The 23,412-nt window shown below is 40.7% G+C and overlaps 2 protein-coding genes across 2 annotated transcripts in view; both read left to right on the top strand.

Moving 5' to 3' along the window:
- The window catches only part of LOC122071108 (protein STRUBBELIG-RECEPTOR FAMILY 6-like), a 16,171-nt gene extending 1,457 nt beyond the window's left edge, over window positions 1-14,714 (top strand). Inside the window, exons 2-16 of the mRNA XM_042635388.1 lie at window positions 202-337; window positions 445-516; window positions 621-686; window positions 784-855; window positions 950-1,021; window positions 2,133-2,204; window positions 2,292-2,357; window positions 2,468-2,533; window positions 2,616-2,896; window positions 10,467-10,750; window positions 10,963-11,234; window positions 12,870-13,002; window positions 13,782-13,918; window positions 14,037-14,193; window positions 14,293-14,714. Of these exons, the coding sequence (XP_042491322.1) occupies window positions 202-337; window positions 445-516; window positions 621-686; window positions 784-855; window positions 950-1,021; window positions 2,133-2,204; window positions 2,292-2,357; window positions 2,468-2,533; window positions 2,616-2,896; window positions 10,467-10,750; window positions 10,963-11,234; window positions 12,870-13,002; window positions 13,782-13,918; window positions 14,037-14,193; window positions 14,293-14,409 (2,003 nt within the window). The 3' untranslated portion in view covers window positions 14,410-14,714. The remainder of the gene's footprint in view (window positions 1-201; window positions 338-444; window positions 517-620; window positions 687-783; window positions 856-949; window positions 1,022-2,132; window positions 2,205-2,291; window positions 2,358-2,467; window positions 2,534-2,615; window positions 2,897-10,466; window positions 10,751-10,962; window positions 11,235-12,869; window positions 13,003-13,781; window positions 13,919-14,036; window positions 14,194-14,292) is intronic.
- A 3,440-nt stretch (window positions 14,715-18,154) lies between these two features.
- LOC122071102 (leucine-rich repeat receptor-like serine/threonine-protein kinase BAM1) lies at window positions 18,155-21,856 on the top strand. The gene is made up of 2 exons (XM_042635382.1): window positions 18,155-20,893; window positions 21,153-21,856. Exons 1-2 carry the CDS (start codon window positions 18,304-18,306, stop codon window positions 21,278-21,280), a joined length of 2,718 nt encoding a protein of 905 aa, XP_042491316.1. The 5' UTR covers window positions 18,155-18,303; the 3' UTR covers window positions 21,281-21,856.
- The last annotated feature ends 1,556 nt before the right edge of the window (window positions 21,857-23,412 follow it).

A 23,412-nucleotide genomic window follows, 5' to 3' on the forward strand; every position in this document is an offset into this window, starting at 1 on the left:
GGGTGGGGGGTGGGGGTGGGGTTGCATACTGTTATACAATTATTCCTTAACATTTTAGGAGCTTAATTATCCTATTTAAGACACCATAACCAGTGTCATAATTCGTAGGAAAGTCAGTTTAATCTCTGACAGAAACATGTTTTTGGAGTCTCTCAAATGACTACTTATTAACTATATCAGTTGGCTTTCTTTGATGCACAGCTTCTGCAATTGCGGTAATGTACAGCAACCTAAATTCTCCACCTCAGCTAACAGGTTGGAGCTCAAGCAGTGGTGGTGATCCGTGTGGGCAGTCCTGGAGAGGTGTATCCTGTTCAGGCTCTGCAGTTACAGAAATGTGATTTTCTTTTCTCTTCCTCTTTTCCCTTCATATTCAAATGCTTGTATATCCCCTAGTGCTGCTTTTTTCTAATGTGTATATACTTCTATGCCATATCCCATCAGAAAATTATCAGGTCTTGGACTTACTGGGTCAATGGGGTACCAGCTAACAAGTCTAACTTCTTTAACGATCCTGTGAGTGTTTATTATTATTATTATTATTATTATTATTTTTTAATATTTTACATTTTACTTAGCTTTGATTGATTGGTTACCTTTACTTGCAAAATTCCATCCAGTGATATGAGTAACAATAATCTTGGAAACCAGATACCCTATCAACTCCCTCCGAATGTGCAGCAACTGTAAGTTTTCATAGCTCTACACTCTTTTCTCTCTCCTCCACCAACACCCCCCCAAAAAAAAAGAAGGAAAAGAACAACAACTGATTCTGAACTGCAGAAATCTCGCTGGAAACTCCTTCAATGATGCGATCCCTTATTCAATTTCCCAGTTGACTTCTCTTAACTACCTGTGAGTACCATTTGATGGCAACCATTTTGTTCATTTTCATGTGCAAAATTCTTTAGATGATTCAGACTAAAAACTGCATTGTTGATGAGCATAGAAACATCAGTCATAATCAAATTCAGGGCCAAGTGGGTGACATGTTTGGAAAGCTCTCCGCCATTACCACATTGTGAGATATCTCTCTAACTTCTAAAAGTAATCATGATCACTGCACATTGGAAACTATCATTAAGAAAATGTTGCATCATTTTTTTATCATTTTGTTAAATTATTTTAAGGGCAGGGGTTTGACACACTGCTGGTGTGGGGGTGGAATCTCCCATGCCAAACCAATGGGAGCATGGGATGGGGCATCACACAGTTCATATATAGGGGGCCCACATGTCAATGGGTGCATGATACGGGCAGCGTGGAGATCATTTTCTCTTATTTTAATGTTCAAAGTTTGGCCTTATTATGGCATGCGATTTTGTTTATCATATTTAGATGGTGTTTGGTTAGATATAAAGTAAACTTGTATGAAGCTCAAGTAGAATTTGCACATTTTACATTCACAAATAACTTCATGCAAGAAGTTGATCAAATTTCACTCCTCTCTATACATTCACATATACTTGTATGAACTATATTCATAGAACCCTCATTGCCCTCCCCCTTTTGTTTTGGACAGAAATTTGTCTTTTGCACTTTGAAAAATAAGAATTCTTGACATAAAAATAATTCTGGTACCCTAAACATATAAGCAAATAAGACCTGATTAGGAATTGGTTGGCTTCCTCCATCCAGATGTCTTGTGTGGGTTTCCCCTTCCAGCTGTGAGAGAGTGGAAACTCTATCCACTATCCTTATCAGGACACCCCATGTAAAAGTTGCCTTCTTTCAGTTCCCTTTGGGTTTCTTTTTTTCCCCTTTTTAGTGCTTCATTCTAACCATTCACAGCGTCAATGTTATAGAGTTTAAACATTCCAATCATTTTCTACAGAGTGTACTGTTTACACTTCTTGGAAGTATATTTTTGCATTTTTCTGGATGGATTTCTCTTCTTGATCCTGTACATTCTAACTCCCCACTGAAGTTGATATCAGAACTACATTAGAAAAAGGAAAATAATTTGATATCAGAACCAAATAATGATGGCAGCAACAAAAGCAATTAAGAAACTATGTATATGAACTTGTTTTTCTTGTGTTTTTGCAAAAGGTATTTGTCCCTGCAGCTGTTCTGTGGGTCTCATACCTTCTCAATAATAATGACAATGATGCTCTTCCTCTGTGCTTTAGGGACTTCTCTTTCAATGAATTGACGGGTAACCTTCCTACGAGTTTTAGCTCCCTTTCAGGTGTGACTACCATGTAAGTAAAACAATAGGTTATCTGATTGGATATCAATGCTTATTACTGAGATTTCCTTTCTTAGTTTTCTGATTTATAATCATGCAGGTATTTACAGAACAACCAATTTACAGGTCCCATTAATGTCCTTGCAAATCTTCCCCTTCAAAATTTGTGAGTGATTTGTGTTGATTAATTGAAAAGCTTGCATGTTTTCTTTTCTTTGCTGATAGACTTTTCCATTTAAAACCATTTAATGTATCTTCACTATTTTGTTTTTCCAGAAATGTTGCAAATAACCAATTTAGTGGCTGGATTCCTAACCAGTTGAAAAACATAAACATTTTGCAGTAAGAAACACAAGTCTGATTTTCTCTTTGTGGAAAGATACTATTTATTGTTTGGATCTGAGCCTTATGATTTTTGCTTCAGGACTGGAGGTAACTCATGGAATTATGGGCCTGCACCACCACCTCCACCATATACATCTCCACCAAGTGGATATACCAATCAAAACAAACCTAGTACCTCTAATGGTAATACATCAGGTATTGGAGGTGGAGGTGTAGCAGGAATAGTAATATCAATTTTGGTCGTTGGCGCAATAGTAGCATTCTTCTTAATGAAAAGGAGATCCAGAAGGCCTGCATCAGATGTTGAAAAGGTTGACACTGATCGACCTTTCACTCCCCTTGTTTCGAGTGAATTTAAAGGTAGTTTGCTTCACCTATATAATCTTTATCTTTGAACTGTATCTGTAACACACAACAACAATGCATCTTGGTCTTGATACTGATGTGTTTTCTGTGTCTAGCAATAAGGAGTAGTAAAAGATCATCTAACTTAAATTAGCTTTTTCATATATTACAAACACAAAAATTGATATTGTGTAACACATTTGTGATGGGACAACAAATAGACAAACTAAAAGAGTACCTATATATTTTTATTGACTGGGTGGTTGCATAGCCAAGATAGTCATCTAGGTACATGCCTCTTCGTGAAGATGCCTGCATAATTGTATCTTTCCTCGCCCATCCTCTACGCCTCCCATGCATCACCTTGACAAAACTGATTAAATAATAGTTGGAAAGTTTTTCCCCCCTCCCCTAGAGTCCAGATTTAGGTATTTCGAAGTGAAAACCAGGGATCAAAATTGGGAAGGTTCTCAGTTCTTGGAAAAAAAAAAAAAGGTTTGTAGAATGCCAGGCAAACGTTGATTGACCCATTGGTCTACAATTAAGCCAGGTTGAAAGAATTTTTAAATTATCTGATAAATCACTGAGCTGATTTGTTGAGCCTATGGTTGACCAGAACACTTTAAAATGCAATAGCTCTTGATTTCTCCCACCCAAAAAAAAAGTTTACTTGAGAAGTATTGAAATAGATTCCAATCAAGAAGGTTATGGTAATTTTGAAAAACAGCTTATTTTGGAGGGAATTGGGTTAAGATTTTTTCTTTTGGGATAGGTAAATTGGTTAGGATTATGTATATAGAACTGTTTGCACTGCTCAACAAGTTCCTGTTGTTTTTCTAAAAGAGTTAGGCACTTGACCTTTTTTTTTTGGGGGGGGGGGTGGGAGGGGAGAAGGCAATTGTGTTACGTGTCACTTGGAGTACCTATTTTTATTCAACTAAGTTGGGATGATTAGGGAGTAGTAGTACGTGTTACTAGTAGTTTCCTATTTTTATTCAATTAAGTTTGGGTGGTTAGGGAGTAGAATGAAATAAGAGTCCACGTAAGTGGTGAGACCTATTCTTTAGGAAAGACCTGGTCTTTAGGAGTTGTAATTCTGATTTTGTTGTTTAAGAGTCGTTGCTATCAATTAGGAAGTGGGTAGTCGACCGTTGTATGAGTCATTATATATGGCTCATTGCCAATAATGTAGGGACAGCGAGATATTAATAAATTGTTTTGGAGGTTGGTTTTCCCTCGAAGAAACTAGTACGTGTATCTTTCTAGTCTTTCACAATAGGTAGACGCATGAACAAGGACCGATCCCGTGAGCTTACCTACTTGACTCAGGAGTCTATCCAAGGAAGTTTAAGCTCATCCATACGATTCACCCGTTCCCATGCTCGTGAACATAACAGCTTCGTATCAGAGCCAGGCATGGCCGACCAACGCTTGGATCGATTAGAGACAGAGATGGAGACCTTGGCAGCCGCACAAGATCGAAAGTTCCAAGAGTTAATGGAGTCGATGCAATAAATGTTCGCAGTAGTCAACACAAAGCTGGACAATGTTGCTGCGAGCCGTGAAGTTGGTGAGAGCTCTCACTACAACCATCCACGTGAAGGTGGTAGGACCCACAACGGAGTGCCCAATAGTTTCGGGGGGGGGGCTGGTGCACTGCTTCCCAAGGTAGTAAAGCTTGATTTTGCCAAATACAATGGTGAAGAAGACCATACCAGTTGGGTTTGCCGTGCTGATCAGTTTTTTGAATACCATTGAACGCCGGTGGAGGAACGTGTTCCGTTAGCATCATGGAACCTTGAAGGTGATGCTCAATTATGGTACCAACTCCTTAAGGATGAAAACGATAATGCCTCTATTACTTGGCAGGAATTTAAGAAGGAAATCTTCGTAAGGTATGGCCCATCCCATTACCAAGATTTTTTTGGTGAACTAACGAAATTAAGGCAAACTGGGACGGTGAAAGAATACCAGAACCAGTTTTCCAAATTGTTGTTACGAGCGGGGAAATTGTCATCAGATTAGCAGGTGGGGTGTTTTACTAGTGGGTTGAAAGAAAATCTTAAAGTTGATGTTCAAGCGTGCCAACCGACCACCTTGTCCGCAGCCATTGGTCTCGCAAGGTTGTATGAATCTCGCAACCAAGCAAGCCGAACTATGTTGTCAGCACCACTTAAGAAGCCTGTCAACAGCCCATCAAACCCGAGTATAGGTTTGCCGATCAAAAGACTCACTCCTGGTGAACGCCGAGCCAAAGGATTATGCTTCAATTACAGCGAAAAGTTTGGGCCCGGCCACCGTTGCAAGAAGCAATTTCTTATTGAAGGAAGCTGGTCAGATGATGAAGAGGACCTATCCGAATCCGACATAATTCCAAATGATGCCGAGCTACCAGAAATTTCCATTCATGCTATATCTGGTGCCAAGAATACACAAATCATGTGAGTGCAAGGAAAGTTGGGGCATCATCGGGTAATATTCTTAATCGATTCTGGTAGTACTCACAATTTTATGAATGATAGAATTGCTAAAAAAGTAGGACTAGTACCAAGTCATGAAGGAAATTTTGAAGTGGCTGTTACCAATGGAGAAAAGTTGCCAAGTCCGGGCAGGTGTAAGGGGGTCACTATATCACTCCAGGGAATCCCTGTTACAGTAGACTTTTATCTACTACCCTTACAAGGATGTGATGCAGTGTTAGGGGCCCAATGGTTGAGCTCTTTGGGCCCAATCATATGGGATTTTTCAAAGTTATAAATAACCTTTCATGTGAATGGAAAAAAGGATTTTTTGAATGGGCTACAAACTCCAATGGATAGGGTCGTGGATGGGTTGGAAATGAGCAAAGAAATTAAAAATAAAAAAGAGGGGCTGTTGTTACAAATATATTCATTATCTATGCAACAACCACCAAGTGTCCCACTCCTTGCCAACTTTTCAAATGCTTCTAATATAAACCTTGAGCCCCTGTTGCAGAAATATGATGACTTATTCCAGGAACCAATGAAGCTCCCACCTATGAGATGTCAAGACCACCAAATTCCATTGAAGGATGGAAGTCAGCCATTGTCAGTACGACCTTATCGATACTCGTATTATCAAAAGATGGAGATTGAGAATAGGGTAGCGGAGTTGCTGAAGTTAGGAATGATCAGGCCAAGCAACAACCCTTATTCCTCTCCGGTGTTACTAGTGAAGAAACACGAAGGGTCATGGCGGATGTGCGTCGATTATCGGGCTCTTAATCAAATTACAATAAAGGATAAGTTCCCAATACCAATTATTGACGAGTTACTGGACGAGCTGCATGGGGCATCCTTCTTTGTCAAACTTGATTTGAGATCGGGTTACCACCAAGTCCGAATGCGTCCAGAAGATGTCCCAAAAACGGAGTTTTGAACTCACCATGGTCACTTTGAGTTTTTAGTAATGCCGTTTGGTTTAACAAACGCCCCCTCCACTTTCCAATCATTGATGAACTCCATTTTCAAGGATTATATCTGTAAGTTCATTTTAGTATTTTTTGATGACATTTTAATTTATAGTAAAAATTGGAATGATCATCTTAAGCATGTGGAAATTGCACTCTCCATTTTGAGATCTCACCAGTTATTTGTGAAAAAGGAAAAGTGTAGCTTTGGTCAAAGGGAAGTAAATTATTTGGGGCACATCATCAATCAAGAAGGAGTGGCCGTTGATCCTGAGAAGATCTCAGCTATGTTGGACTGGCCAAAACCAAAAACTCTCAAAGCATTGCGAGGATTTTTGGGTTTGACTGGATATTACCGCAAGTTCATTCAGAACTACGGTAAGATTGCTGCCCCATTGACGAACATGCTTAAGAAGGACAATTTTTCATGGTCTCCTCAGGCTGAAGATGCGTTTGAGCACCTCAAGGTGGTGATGACTAAAGCTCCAGTGCTTGCGTTACCAAATTTCTCCCAACCATTTATAATAGAGTGCGATGCCTCAGGAGTGGGCATTGGTGGTGTATTAATGTAGGCCAAGAGACCCATCGCATTTTACAGTCAAGCGCTCCAAGGGAAAAATCTGCTCTTATCAACCTATGAAAAAGAGATGTTGGCACTGGTGCTTGCAATACAAAAATGGAGGCATTACCTTTTAGGCCGCCAATTCATTGTGAGGTCGGATCAACGAAGTCTTAAATATTTATGGGAGCAAAGGATCACCACACCAGCCCAACAAAGGTGGTTAATGAAACTCATGGGATATGATTTCCTTATTGAATATAAATCTGGGTGTGAAAATTTAGTTGCTGATGCACTTTCTAGAAGAGATGATAGAGGTGGGCTTTTTGCTATATCTAGCCCTATTCCTAGATGGCTGGAACCAATTCAAGAAGAAGTCAGCCATAATCCTATTTTGCGAAAATTGGTTGAACGGGTTCAACAAGGAGAAGCTGTGGGCCCTTGGAGCTACAGTGAAGGAATTCTATTTTTCAAAAATAGAATATACTTGCTACCGGAATTACCATTGGTTGCTGCCATTGTTAAAGAGATCCATTCGGGTACGCATGAGGGTTATCACAAAACCCTCCACCGTATCAGGTCAGTTTTTTATTGGGCTGGGATGAGAAGAACCATTAAGGATCACATTAAACAATGTGACATTTGTCTACGGCAAAAATGGCAAAACACGTCACCAGCTGGTCTTCTTCAGCCTCTTCCAATTCCCATGCAGGTATGGACAGATTTATCAATGGATTTTATAGATGGCCTGCCCAAGTCCAAGGGGAAATCCACAATATTTGTAGTGGTTGATCGGCTTTCAAAATTTGCGCATTTTATTCCCATATCTCATCCCTATACTTCTACATCAGTGGCACAAAATTTTTTTGACAATATATTTAAATTATATGGAATGCCAAAATCCATAGTTTGTGATCGGGATCCAGTGTTCACAAGTGCCTTTTGGAAGGAATTATTTCGTTTACATGGCACGGATTTCAACTTCTCTTCGGCTTACCACCCTCAGACTGATGGCCAAACTGAGGTGGTGAATCGAACAGTTGAGATGTATTTACGGTGTTTCATCAGTGATAAGCCTACAGATTGGGTCCGTTGGATAGCATGGGCTGAGCATTGTTATAATACAAGCATCCATACCTCTACAAAGAAGACACCATTTGAGATCGTTTATGGGCGGCCTCCACCCACCTTGCTGTCTTATGTTCCTGGTGCAACACAAGTAGAGGCGGTTGATAAAGAGCTTGCTGATCGTGATCAAATCCTTAAGGAGTTAAAGACTCAATTACAAGTGGCGCAGAACCGTATGAAAAGATTCTATGACGTACACCAAGTGGAAAGGAGCTTTGAGGTAGGTGATTGGGTCTCCTTAAGGTTGCTGCCGTACCGTCAAGTGTCTATATCTCTCAGAAGAAATTTGAAGTTATCTCCTAGGTATTATGGACCGTATGAGATCATTCAAAATGTGGGACCCGTGGCGTATAAACTCAGTTTACCTAGTGACTCAAGGATCCATCCGGTGTTCCACATATCCTGCTTAAAAGAGAGGGTGGGAACCATTGTGCAAGTGCAACATGAGCTTCCTAAATTGCAAGAAATTGAAGACTCCATTATCGTTAAACCACAAGTTGTGTTGGGTCATTGTACCCGGAAGAGGCACAAGGAGGTTCTTGTACATTGGAAAGGGCTTCCTCCTTCGGATGCTACTTGGGAGGATGCACATCAGATGAAAATTCGATTCCCAGAGATCACCCTTGAGGACAAGGGTGTTGTTTGAGGAGGGAGGGATGTTACGTGTCACTTGGAGTACCTATTTTTATTCAACTAAGTTGGGATGATTAGGGAGTAGTAGTACGTGTTACTAGTAGTTTCCTATTTTTATTCAATTAAGTTTGGGTGGTTGGGGAGTAGAATGAAATAAGAGTCCACGTAAGTGGTGAGACCTATTCTTTAGGAAAGACCTGGTCTTTAGGAGTTGCAATTCTGATTTTGTTGTTTAAGAGTCGTTGCTATCAATTAGGAAGTGGGTAGTCAACTGTTGTGAGTCGACCGTTGTATGAGTCATTATATATGGCTCATTGCCAATAATGTAGGGACGGCGAGATATTAATGAATTGATTTGGAGGTTGGTTTTCCCTCAAAGAAACCGGTACGTGTATCTTTCCAGTCTTTCACAATAGGTAGACGCAAGAACAAGGACCGATCCCGTGAGCTTACCTACTTGACTCAGGAGTCTATCCAAGGAAGTTTAAGCTCATCCGTACGATTCACCCGTTCCCACGCTTGTGAACATAACAAATTGACTGTATTTTGATATCAAATTTAACTTTGAAAGGGGACTGAGAAGAGGACTGATGTATAACGTTTGGGTATCCATGATTTTCCATTTGTCTCATTTTCAAAGAATTAAGATCTATCGTAAAAAAGACTTCACACCAAAGTTTGCTGAGGCCTAAAATGAGTTTAGGTCACTGAGTCACCACAATGTTCTTGGCTGGTATTTGTGGGATTTTAACGAATGTCAGTTGATGCTTTTACATATTATATACATGTAATATATATATTACATGCTTTTACATATTATATGCATTATAGTATTATACAATCTCTGGTTTATTATATTATTACATACGCTTACTTAATATAATCGTTTTAAATGGTTTACCGTCAGTTTAAAATGTTTGTAACCATTACCAAACCGTATATTAAACGGGTTTGATTTTTTAAACCAAAAGCAAACCATTTAATAAACGGTTTGCCGGTTTTGGCTTAAACGATTAGGTTTAGTTTCGGTAAACAGTTTGGTTTGGTTTTGACACCCTTACCTCTAACCCGTCTATAAATACAGAGAACAATTTATAAATACAGAGAACAAATGAGATCAACAAATACAGATCAATAGGAGCCAAGACAGAAAACATCTTCTCTCATTCATTATTCCTCACGCCTTCTCTTTCTGATTCAGCTTCGTGATTGAGCTATGGAGACTATTTCTTCTCTATGTTCCCCTTGGCTTCCTCCACAACCTGTATTCTTCTTCTTCTTCTTCTTCTTCAGAAAATGGGTTCCTTGCATTGGAAGGTATTGATTGTTGCTGCAAAAAGACCCAAGGATTGGATGTAGTGGGAGAAGTACTACACTAGCTATGATGCCCTCATCTGTAGAGCAGTTGGGGTGTTGCAGTCCCAATTGATGAACACGAGACCCAGCTTGGCTCTTGGGATGTTGACGTTAGATGGATTGGTGTTACCACATCCATGGTCTTGGTCATGTTACTCTCAATGAATGGGATTCATCTCATCAACTGATACATCCATGGTCTTGGGAGGGGTGGGGGAAAGGATTGCGACAGGGGTGGAAGTGAGGAAAAACATAGTGGTTGGGGCATGGTAAATAGGGGAGGTGGGTACTAGAGTAATTTGGGATTTTTAAAGTACAAGGGGAGAAGGAGAGGTGGCACTTTGGTTTTCTGGGGAATCAGAGTAGAAGTTTAGTATAAGGGACTTCGAGTAAATATTGGTTTGGTACAGGGGAGTGATAGTAATTGCCCCATGTTTTATTTATTTTCAAATGTTTCATCACTAGTATTGTCTTTGCAGAAGAAAAGTCTATTCAGACATCCTCTGTGATTAACGCAAAGACTCTGGAAACTTCGGCATTGATGAATCTGAGTCCTCCCCCTATTGATCGGCACAAATCATTCGATGAACATGACCTTTCAAAAAATCCAGTCGTTGTCAAGAAAGCTAAAACTGCTCCAATAAATGCTACAATGTATTCAATAGCAGACCTGCAGATGGCTACAGGCAGCTTTAATGTGGAAAACCTTATTGGTGAGGGGTCTATTGGACGTGTTTATCGAGCCCAATTGGACGATGGGAAGGTAAAGGTTTCTTCTTGATGAAGTGTAGATCATTTATCTGTGGTAGATCTGCTAGCTAGGACTCATTGCATAATGGTGCTCATGACATGTGCTCTCTTAATTTTCCAATATGATATTTGTTAGGCCGTGATTAGGCCCTTTTTGTTTATTTCCTTGTCTGAATGCTTCTGTTTCTTGGTCTTGACTTCCAATAATTTGATTATACTCTGCAGGTTCTTGCTGTGAAGAAAATTGATTCATCCGTTCTGCCATCCCAATCATCTGAAGATTTCATAGAGCTTGTTTCCAACATCTCCCGGTTGCATCACCTGAATGTGACTGAGCTAGTGGGATACTGTTCTGAGCATGGGCAGCACCTGCTAGTTTATGAGTTTCATAGGAATGGTTCACTCCACGATTTCCTACACCTCTCAGATGAATACGGCAAACCATTAACATGGAACACCCGTGTCAAGATTGCCTTGGGGACTGCACGTGCATTAGAGTAAGTGATTTAGGACATATGCACAAAGAAGTTTTTCAAAATTTGATAGCATTATCTAATATAAGCGTTCTCTCTTTAAAATCAAAATTTGGGGCGTTTGGACAGGAACCCCAACTCACCAAAGGCTCCTTGCACCCTAATTATAATTTCTATGTAGGTTTGGCTGTTAAATATTAGTTTCATTGATCTTGTTCTGTCAGAACCAATACTCGAGGGTACTATGGGGAAGCAATTTGGGAGCTTCCAAACCATTAAGTGGTCTCATATGCCCGTAAATTTTTCTATTTTTCCCCTTTTGGACTTGGGAGGTTTCTAAATTCATGGGGTCAAGTAAATTCAATCTATAACCAGGTCTGTTGAAGCAATTGAAAAGTCCATTGCCTACTAAATATCACCTGAGATATTGGTATTTTTGGAATCTCCAATGCTTGAAAAATGCAAGGGACCATCTTGGCCACCATGCAGGAGCTCTTGTATGATTTTTTTTTTTTTTTTTTTAAATTCTAACAGGTTCTCTAGGATTGTGGAATTTAGGCAGAATTTGGTATGACTCCTGATTTGCTGGAATATAGATGAATCACTTTGTTGATTCTTAAAAGTATTATAATTATACAAATGCTGTCATGAAAAGATATGAGGAACAAATATTACCATAAATGATCCCCCAAAAAACGGAAGTGATTCTTAATGTGAAAAATTCTGAATAATTTACCCTTCAGAAAGACCACTCGAGAAAAGAGGGAGAGGGAAAAAAATAGGATTACACCCCCCCACCCCAAAGAACAATGAAATTTGTGCCAAAGATGACCTTTAGTTGAAATAACCCTGGAGAAAAACCCCTTGGGCTCTACTTATTTCAACAGAAAATATTTCCCTTGAAAATCAACTACTGTCAATAGATTTTCTTTTGAAGAATGTTTGGGCTTGGTTGAGTTAGGAAAAGAATCCTGCCATGTGATGCAGGTGTTGATCTCCATGGGTGTCAACAGAAACAGAATCCTGAATTTTAAAATATTTTCTGGATTTAAAAGTCTTATATAATTTTTATTGCTTCTGTAACAAATCCTGGAATGGAGCCTTAGAGTCACACCAAAGAATTGGTACCAAATGCACCCTTATCCCCACCCATGTTTTCAAATCAGAAACTTGGCAACCAAAAAACCCTACACTACCTATTTACAAATTCCTCCCAAGTATCTCATATCCGATAGCTAGTTGCCCCTCTTATCTGGCACCACCTAATATCAGCAAATTGAAACAAGTTTAATCACTTTCCTTGCTACTTTGATTCTAGTTCTTTGTTTCAGAAACACATGCATTCCTTTCTACACACAATCACAAAAGGGATCATACTCCATAAAACCGTAAGCTTCTCCTCCACTAGACCACCTTCTTTCTACAGACAGGTAACAAATGGTCAGAAAAACTCCAAGCAACCCCCACCATCGAAAGGGCTGACCTTCGAACTGTAGCTCTGCCTGTGATCTTTCTTTTCTTTTCTGATCATCACACCAAATGAATTGGTCCAGTGCTCTGTTGAGGTCAGCATAGTTATGTTACCATCCAAAAATTAGTGCTACTTTTTGCATTATACTTATGGGTGCATTGCCTTTGACTTACAAAGAATCTATTCAGGTATCTTCATGAAGTTTCTTCGCCATCTGTTGTTCATAAGAATTTCAATTCTGCCAACATTTTACTGGATGTGGAGCTGAATCCTCGCCTTTCAGATTGTGGCTTGGCAAACTTCATACCAAATGCTGATCAGGTGAGACTCTTTAGATTCACAAAGCTGTATTGTGATTTACCTAAGGATATCTGAAGTACTGAATTTACATGAATATGTTGGCATTCATCCCAAAGTCTTCTCATCGCCAGTCCCCCCAAAATGCCTGAGGAGTTGGGCAGGGGAAGGATTTAGAGTGTTAGCATAAGTACATAACCATACCATAGATGTCTGACCGCTGCCCCAGTGGATGATGTGAATCTTTTTCTTTTTCTTTCTTTTTTTGGATAAATCCAATTGCATTAATAAAATCAGTGTGACCAGTATACAAGCATATTTCAAAAAAAAAATTGGCAGTCCTCTTATCTCTTGATGAAGTCTCCAAAGCTTGATGCCTGCCAAGACGCTCTTGTTAGTATGTGAGAATTACTTACTTCTTGGCTGTCCCTTCAATAATCTCTGAAAGTCCTACTCTCTCAAACCAAGTTTCAAACTCTTTCCATGTGGATGTACCTCCATAACGCCCTACCTCTTTTACTTATCACTAGTTGATATACAGTCCAAAGAAAACCTATGATGGCATGAGAAAAAGGTACCAGCTACTTACCTAGATCCCTGCCCTTTATAAAGGCGCTTGAACTCTTCGGAAACTTCTTGTCTTGGTTATATGCAAATAGTAGCAGAAGGATACTGCTGATCTACCTGTTTTTTAGGCTTATGTCTTGGTGTGACTTCAGCCATCACAACTTTTATGTTCCCTATAGGCTGTTCATCAATAATTGGATTGACATTCTACTCCGACTTCTCCACCACATTTTCAGGTATTGAACCATAACATGGGATCCGGATATAGTGCACCTGAGGTTGCATTGGCTGGCCAATATACCATAAAGAGTGACATATACAGCTTTGGAGTGGTCATGTTGGAGCTTCTTACTGGTCGGAAACCATTTGACAGGTAAAACCATATGATATCAGAAGTATAAGGGTCTCTTGAGGTTTGCTCCAAAGTTATATGCTATATTCTGCTTTTTTTTTCTTTCTTAATTATTATATTATCTTGGTGCTTTTGGCAGCTTGAGGCCAAGATCTGAGCAGTCGTTGGTTCGGTGGGCAACACCTCAGCTTCATGACATTGATGCTTTGGCTGAGATGGTTGATCCAGCTCTCAAAGGTCAATATCCTGCCCAGTCCCTCTCACGTTTTGCTGATGTGGTGGTTCTGTGTGTCCAGGTAATATAATAGCAAAGATCTTGAACACTGATTTAGTGCTGCTCCTATTACTACCTGTTTACTGACTTTGATTTTCTCATATCTTAAATATTTGAACAGCCAGAGCCAGAGTTCCGACCACCCATGTCCGAAGTGGTGCAAGCACTTGTTAGGCTGGTGCAGCGAGCAAACATGAGCAAGAGAACCACTGCAGATGAGCAAGGAGGAAGCTGGTGAGCAGTTGATTCTGACATACAGAGGAGTACTACATGTTTTAAGTGGCATAAGCTGGGTTTGTTCTCTGTTGATATGCGATGTATTCGTTATCTTGGGTCAATGAATAGAGAAGAGGCAAGGAAAAAGAGTGAGGGATGGGGGTGGAGGAGCTTTGTTTTCAAAAAGCATGGTTACACACTTGGTTACACACTTGTAATGGATATGTATACATTCTTTATTCTTTGCAAGGAGTACTGAACAACACTTTCCTTCTGAATGTTTGTAATTTAGTTTCATAATCATATGTCTTCACTTTGCTTCCTCCATATCTGGCTATGATATTCATGAGGTCTTGCCATGAGGAAATATACAAGGCCCAACGGGTTTCTCCTATGGGCGGGTAATTTAAGATTGGGACTTGACGAGAGGAGAGCCCAAAGTTGATCTCTGAGAGAGAGAGATATCCTTTCTATGGCAACCGCATGCATCTATATCATAGATAAGATAAAGATGAGGTGCTTAAAGTCGACACCTCCTGTCATAGTAGTATCACCTCTATGGACCAATCAGGATTCTGATGAATTGAGTTGGAGTGTTGACTGATGGGCATGGTCGGATTTGCATAAGACTTCATCCCTATTTTTTTTTTTGTGGTAACCGACTTCGTTCCTATCACAGTCAATACCTATTAGTTGCAAAGATTTGAACTGGAGGTTGATTTGCCAGGTCTATAGATGACTATGCAACTCTTTATAGGACTCATGCATGACTTGATATGTTAGCACAAGCTTTGCCCCTTGCTTTATACCTTGCTTTACAAAGATTGTTATGAACTGACCAAATGACGTCATTCTCCCAGAACGCTAGCAAAGCTAATTGTATTAGTTCCCTTTAATCAAATTAGTAAGCCTTTTGATTGGCTAGCAAGCAAGCCCGCCTTTTTAGAACCCATTGAGGGGGGCCTCAGCCCGAGAAGGGGAGAGCAACCGAGTGGTCAAAAGTGACATACAGTAAATTTATTGAAGGTTTTCTATGTAGGTTCGAATCTTGCCTCTCTCACTTGTTGTAGACTTCAGAGAAGAGAAATGAGGCATTTGTCAGCATAGGAAGGCCAACCGAGCAAAACGTGCAATAGGGCGCTACAACTAGTGGCCAGCTAAAAAACTATAGCACACTAGTGTCGATCTTGGGTTTCTATATTGATATGTTTTCAATGCTCTCAGCTCTAGAACAGGCTCTAGCTGACGCAATGGGTAGGGATGCCTAGCAAAGTGATGGTGAATAATTAGGCTATTCCACAACTGGTTCAAATGACAATGTTGTTAGTCATTGTTCAATGGATGAAACTTAAGGGTCTACTTTGATGCTCCTGACCTTAAACTCCTGACTATAGCTTTTGAACCTATATGGGAGCACCTACTCGAGTAAGGGCGGCTCATATGCTTTCTCTGATGCTTCCTTTGTCACAAATGCCTCAGGTTTGAGGTCTAGGACCAAAGGTCATTTGGCCGCTGTGGCTGTGATGCTTATATAGAGAAGAGAGCAAATAAGAATAACAAGAAGGAAAAATGCCGGTTGTGGATAATTCTTCTACAAACTATAATGGATTCGAATATGAAATTTAATCGAGTATCTTGATTATGTATGTTGTTCAATGATTTAACATGTCAATCCTACATTCAATTTTTCGTGATAGAAGAATTGAAGCTACAAATATTATGCAAATGTTTGGAGTAGTGTGAATACTGTGACTTTTTTGTGGGTCCTTTATTAATCTAGTACTGTACTTGATCGATTGATATCTAGTTTTTTTTTTTTTTTTTTTTTTTTGGCTCTATCGCATGCAGTTGGGGAACATATATTGCATGCCATGTGAATTGAGCTCTCATTCATGTGTAGATGATCAAAGATAGGAGGCAATTAACCTATAATACACTTATTAATACTACTCTCATCTTAATATAAACAAAAGCAAAGAAGGTGATTGATTAGGTGAGAGGGGGATGAGCAACATATCTATCTATCTATGTATTAGGAAAATGGAAATTGATCGAAGTGAGTGAATGATTATGGATGGAAGAAGGAAGGGTGGTAAAGAGCACACGAGTGTTACAATTTATAATGAATTATAAAAAGAACGTTAGGAATTAGGATAGGGGGACCAATACATAAGTAAGAAGAAAAATAATCTCGACCTCCACCTACTCCACCACCACCATCACCTTTTCCAAAGAATTGAAACAGATAGATTGATAGAGTAATATCCTCCTCCTTTTCTTCAAAACAATTCAAAATCTTTCCTCAATCCTTGCTCGTACGTCTCGATTTGAATATATTTTTATAAAATATCTTATGAGATCATAAATTGAAACAAGGGTGTTTGGTATGATTTTTCATCTTATTTACAAGAAATTGAAATCGATTTCAGCTAAAGTAGTGAAATAATTGAAGATGGAGCCCGGATCCTCTACACATGTGGAGTGCTATGGGCCAATGAAATGGAATCTCCACCTCATCTGACAAGGGGTCCACACTCCACATTGGTTGTCCGTTCTACGGACCTTATGCGCCGTAATAGAGACATCATCCGCGCGCTCCTACCACATTCCTTGTCCCAACCCCGATGCTCTATCCATCTCTTACCTCAAATTACATAAATAGGCCTCAAGGTCTGCTCAACTAAATTCTCTCCCCTATGACTTGGTGGGCATTTTTGTCAAATCACATCGACAGTCTCGAGGTGCAGGCCCGAGCCAACCCTCCCCCCGGGGGGGACCTTGCTTGGAGTGTTTCGGACTCGGCGGTGGGTCGGACTGTTTGGTCATATTCACGCCAGAAGCAGAAACCAATGCAGTTGCTGGGACCATGCACCCCATGCTTCTTACAGGTTGTTTGTGGGGTACTGGGCCTAGTGGGCTAACCAATGAACCCAAAACATAGCCAGTGAAGAGGTTATATAGTATCTCAGCGGATTCGGGTAATCTTGACCCGAAGCAGTTGTGGAAGGGGTAGAAATGGAATTTCAGAGGAGTCAGGAACTGGGAAGTGGGAGAATGGCGGGGCTCGTGTAATAATGCGATGTAGGGATAAGAGACAAGCGCGAGGGAATCCATGCAAGCACGGAATCTCGTGTTCCTCCTTTGTCCAGTCAAACCTTCTTTGACCGGTTTTTTGTCCTTTTCCGTTCTCTACACCCTCACATCGACTAAAGATTCCAATCTCATGTCTTCCCATTACAACTCAGCGACAATCCAAAGGCTGAAACTGATTCATTTAAATTTACAGAATTGCAACATATACTACATCAAGGATGATGCTCATGCTCCTCCATCATCACACTCCCCCAGGCCATAGCAGATGACCCCACACACGACCAAAGATATCTCCGTGTTCTTTAATGATTTCACTTGGGCCACTTGATCGATTGGCCTTCTTTTGACTCGCCCTAGATGCTTACAATGATCATCAATCATTCCTGCTTCCCATTTCTTTTCTGGAGATCTTTTTTTTTTCTGGGTACTGTTTTAACGGTCTTGATTGATATCTATGAACTTCTCTCGAGAAAATCAAAACGGTGGGAAAGGAAAACCGGAGTATCCAAGGAAAAGGAATCCCCTCGAAAAAGGCAGGCAAGAAAACATAATGAGAAGCTGGCGAGCAGCCAATTCCCAATAAAATCTTTCAAATTAAAATAAATAAATCTTTCAATTTATGGGTAATCATAAATTGAAATTAAAAATTAAAAAAAGTAATAAAAACGAGGCTTTCTTCTTCTTCGAGAAACCCAGTCGCTGTGCAGCCTCTTCTGGGTCTGCTCGCTTCGCTCTACTCTCACTCTACTCCACCACTTAACCCTTCTTTTCTTCCCAAATCTTTTCATAACTTCTGAAAGGATTCAGGAGAAGAGAAAGAAAAATGCGTTTTCCACTTCTTCTTCTTCTTCTTTTTCTCTACATCTTCAACAACCCATCCGTCTCCGGTAAACAATCTAATATTCCAGAATACCGAGCTTTGCTCTCCTTGAAATCCGCCATTATCGATGGCCCAGGAGCTTCCTTGCAGAACTGGAACGTCTCCACCAGTCATTGCACATGGACTGGAGTTACCTGCGACGATAACCGACGAGTCGTTTCTCTTGATATATCCAATATGAACCTCTCCGGTATTCTATCTCCCGATGTGGGTCACCTCCGCAACCTCGTCAACCTTACCGTCGCGACTAACTCTCTTTCTGGTCCCGTCCCTTCGGAGCTTTCTTACATTGTTAACCTTCGCCAGCTGAACCTCTCCAACAACATTTTCAATGGTAGCTTCCCTTCGCAGCTTTCCCTTCTCAAGTACCTTGAAGTTCTGGATTTATATAATAATAATATGACCGGTGATTTGCCCGTTGAGGTATCGGAGATGCCCAATCTCCGCCATCTCCATCTCGGTGGAAATTTCTTCTCTGGTAAAATCCCTCCGGAATACGGTCGATGGGAGTTCCTCGAGTATCTGGCGATTTCTGGTAACGAGCTTGTCGGTATTATACCGCCGGAGATCGGGAACCTGACGAAGCTTCAACAACTTTATATTGGGTACTTCAATAGCTATGAGGGTGGTATACCGCCGGAGATCGGGAACCTCTCTAGTTTGGTTCGAGTGGATATGGCCAACTGTGGGTTGTCAGGTGAGATTCCACCGGAGCTAGGAAAGCTTCAGAACTTGGATACCTTGTTTCTGCAGGTAAATGGCCTCACTGGAGGACTTACGCCGGAGCTTGGGAATCTGAAGAGCTTGAGATCGATGGATCTCTCCAACAATATTCTCACCGGCGAGATTCCACAGGCTTTTGCAGAACTGAAGAATTTGACGCTGTTGAATCTGTTCAGGAATAAGTTGTACGGCACCATCCCCGATTTCATTGGTGATTTGCCAGAGTTGGAGGTGTTGCAGCTTTGGGAGAACAATTTCACTGGAAGTATTCCTCAGGGACTTGGAAGGAATGGTAAGATTCAGCTCCTCGATTTTTCATCGAACAAGCTGACTGGGAATCTCCCACCGGATCTCTGTTCTGGGAATCGGCTTCAGACGCTGATCGCATTGGGAAACTTTCTGTTTGGTCCCATCCCGGAATCTCTGGGGAGATGCGAATCGCTCACTCGGATTCGGATGGGTGAGAACTTTCTCAATGGTACCATTCCGAAGGGGCTCTTCGGCTTGCCCAAGCTCGCACAGGTCGAGCTTCAAGACAACTACCTTGAGGGGAGCTTTCCGGAGACTGATTCGGTCGCCGTGAATCTGGGGCAGATCAGCCTTTCCAACAACCGGCTCACGGGATCTCTGCCTCCTTCCGTAGGTAACTTCTCTGGTGTGCAGAAGCTCCTTCTTGATGGTAATATGTTCTCTGGCCGTATTCCGCCGGAAATTGGAAAGTTGCAGCAGCTATCCAAAATGGATTTCAGCAGCAACAAGTTCTCCGGTCCAGTAGCACCGGAGGTCAGTCAATGCAAGTCGCTGACATTCATCGATCTCAGCCACAACGAGTTATCCGGCGAGATCCCCCCAGAGATCACGAGTATGCGGATCTTAAACTACCTGAATCTCTCAAGCAATCATCTCGTTGGGGGCATTCCTCCGTCAATCTCAACAATGCAAAGCTTGACTTCAGTGGATTTCTCCTACAACAATCTGTCTGGTTTGGTTCCAGGCACCGGTCAGTTCAGTTACTTCAATTCCACTTCCTTCGTTGGCAACCCCGAACTCTGTGGTCCATACTTGCGGCCTTGCAAATCTGGTGACGGCGACCAACAAACCCATGTGAAAGGCCCACTCTCTGCTTCGATAAAGCTCCTCCTAGTCATTGGCCTTCTTGTCTGCTCGATAGCATTTGCAGTCGCTGCCATCTTCAAAGCTCGGTCACTGAAGAAAGCTAACGAGTCCAGGGCGTGGAAACTAACGGCTTTCCAGCGTTTGGATTTCACTTGTGACGATGTCTTGGAATGCTTGAAGGAAGACAACATCATAGGGAAGGGAGGTGCTGGGATTGTGTACAAGGGCATCATGCCTAATGGCGACCAGGTTGCCGTGAAAAGGCTGCCGGTGATGAGCCGAGGATCATCTCATGATCATGGGTTCAATGCAGAGATACAGACTCTGGGTAGGATTCGACATCGCCACATTGTTAGATTATTGGGATTTTGTTCCAACCATGAAACCAATCTTCTGGTTTACGAGTATATGCCTAATGGGAGCTTGGGTGAACTCCTGCATGGCAAGAAAGGAGGTCACTTGCACTGGGACACAAGGTATAAGATTGCAGTAGAGGCTGCCAAGGGTCTCTGTTACCTACACCATGACTGTTCCCCATTAATCCTTCACCGTGATGTGAAATCAAACAACATCCTCCTTGATTCCGACTTTGAAGCTCATGTTGCTGATTTTGGTCTTGCCAAGTTTCTACAGGATTCAGGCACCTCAGAGTGCATGTCAGCTATTGCCGGTTCCTATGGTTACATTGCCCCAGGTATTATGCAATTTCCATTTTTAATTCATGTGGTACTATTGAAACTTGAAACAGATCCTTCATCTTTCAAATCAAAAGTGAAGCTTTTATTACTACTCTGTTTCTCATCAAAATTTGCTCTGTTAAGTTCTTAGTGGGTTCTAGAATTTATTTTGAGTTTACTAATTTTGACATAATTATGTTCCTTTAGATTATGGAGGTTGAAATTTTATGAGGTTTGGTTGATGATTTATTTAAAAACTGATGTGGGGTTGTGCAGAGTATGCCTACACACTGAAGGTTGATGAGAAAAGTGATGTGTACAGCTTTGGGGTGGTTCTGTTGGAATTGGTGAGTGGTAGAAAACCAGTGGGTGAGTTTGGGGATGGGGTAGACATTGTGCAGTAGGTGAGAAAGATGATTGATTCAAACAAGGAAGGAGTCCTAAAGATCCTTGATCCTAGACTCTCCTCAGTTCCTCTACATGAGGTGATGCATGTCTTCTATGTTGCAATGCTGTGTGTAGAGGAACAGGCCGTGGAGCGTCCCACAATGAGGGAAGTGGTACAAATCCTAACAGAGCTGCCCAAGCCTCCTAACTCCAAGCAGGAAGAAGACGAGTCAACTGTGACAGAAACAGAGTCTTCCCCACCATCTGCTACCACACTAGAGACCCCAACCACAGCCATTAGAGAAGCAAAAGAAGTACAGCAAGAAAGGGCACCTCAGTCGCCACCAACTGATCTGCTTAGCATCTGATGACCCAAACAAGATTGGGCCATCCTAGAATTCAATTTCAGGGATTTGGGTTTACACCTGCCTTTTGTTTTAATTAATTTTTAAATGTAATGAGTGGTGTTTTCTCTAACTTTGCTTAGTGTTTCAAGCTTTTCTTGTACAGTAGCGAGAAATTGGTGGGTTGGGTGGCTTTCCTTGTATTATTATTCATCATCATGCATGCGCGTTTAGTAATTTGGACTGTCACTTTCTCTGTGTCTCTGTCTAGTGTTTACTGATGAGAATGCTCTTCACAGCGCACTGCTACTACTTCTACTACTCACAGCTCTGCAAAACAATGTTACAATCACAAAGGTCAGTGATCGGGTCTTGAAATTTGTGTTGGGTTTTGATTTTTGAGTCTGATTCGAATTGGGAACTGGGAAGGCAAACGATTCACGAAGCAACCACCTCAAGAAATAGGAAGACACCTGCCCGAGGGAGAGAAGAGTTGCAGAGTAGTACAGAATGGTCCCACCAAGGTTGCATTTAGGCCGTTGATTAATCTTAAAGTTTTGGAAAAGGGTTTTGTTTTTTTTCTTTGTCTATTACCAATTTACCATGCACGTGACTTTGCATGAAAGTTTGACCATGGAATGGAATTAATCCTCAATTTTCCATTCTATTCTTTTTTTTTTCCCCCTCATTTTTGAACAATTATATGATACCGTTTGGGAGTTGAGACTTATATTTGGACTTTGGAGTAAAGACTGTCTAAAGAGAAGATGAGAGAGTGGGACTAGTGATTAGTGATTACTCATCCCTACCCACCGACGACGCAGACACTTGTTTTTAGCTTTTAAAAAATGGAAAGTTGTAGATAAAATCATAATTAGTTTCTATAAAATCTTTCTAATGATTTCTGCTTCTCTGAAAAGGTTAAAGTGTTCATATATTAGTGGTATCGCTCCCTTTTATGTTTGGCCGTTTGCATGGTTGTTTTTCCTCAAAAGGAGGATATTTTTATTTAGTAGAATTATTGTTCTCACAAGTGTTTGTTATTTTTCAAATATTGCAAGGCATCTACTTTGTCATGTTGACAAATATATCTATTTTTTTATGAATGAAAATATATTTAAAAAAAAATGGAAAGCAAAGCCATTGGATAAGATAAATCCTTTTCTTATTATTACATGAATAATTTATTTAAACTTTATATTGTTTTTGTTATTAATTTTGATTGGGTTCAACCTTAAAAAGGTAGTTAGAGCATGAAACTTAATTGAACCATCACCTCCGTCGTGAATATTATGTTTAACCACCCAATATTTCATGGTTGAAGGTGTTGAAAGTTTGGCCAAACCATCACAAGTAACGAATGATTTTTGGTTTCAAGGAATAAAGGAAGGAAAAAAAAAAAAAGGTTACTATTTAGTTGAGAAATGCTAGGAGTATCCCAAGGTGGATCCTTCCATCCCCTCCCCCCATCGTAATGCACTTGCACCAAGTGGTATCTAAAGGAGTTTTCAATTCATTTTTCTATTTTCGTCAACTTTTAATTAGATGAAAGTCAAATCCAATGTGGGTATCCTATAGATGCGTTATCATAGGGACTTTGGATATTTTTGGATCGGGTTCTTCTGTAGCGCTTGGGGCTTGTAGCACACATCCAATGACCAAGAACGTTCAAATACACAGTCCATGGCATTCTTGCTCGTTGAATGTGCGTTACAGGGTGTGTAACACTACAGAGGATCTCAATCAGATATTTTTTCTAAAAAATTTAGTCAGTAAAAATTTATTCAAATACCGTTAAAGTCTTT

Source organism: Macadamia integrifolia, unplaced genomic scaffold (assembly GCF_013358625.1).
Source record: "Macadamia integrifolia cultivar HAES 741 unplaced genomic scaffold, SCU_Mint_v3 scaffold_189A, whole genome shotgun sequence".
NCBI classification, from domain to species: Eukaryota; Viridiplantae; Streptophyta; class Magnoliopsida; order Proteales; family Proteaceae; genus Macadamia; species Macadamia integrifolia.

Bases quoted from the DNA above. Each gene is read 5' to 3' on its own strand.
- LOC122071102 (XM_042635382.1), top strand. From the start codon at position 18,304: ATGCGTTTTCCACTTCTTCTTCTTCTTCTTTTTCTCTACATCTTCAAC. The intron at 20,894-21,152 runs GTATTATGCAAT...GGGGTTGTGCAG, and splicing joins CTATGGTTACATTGCCCCAG to AGTATGCCTACACACTGAAG.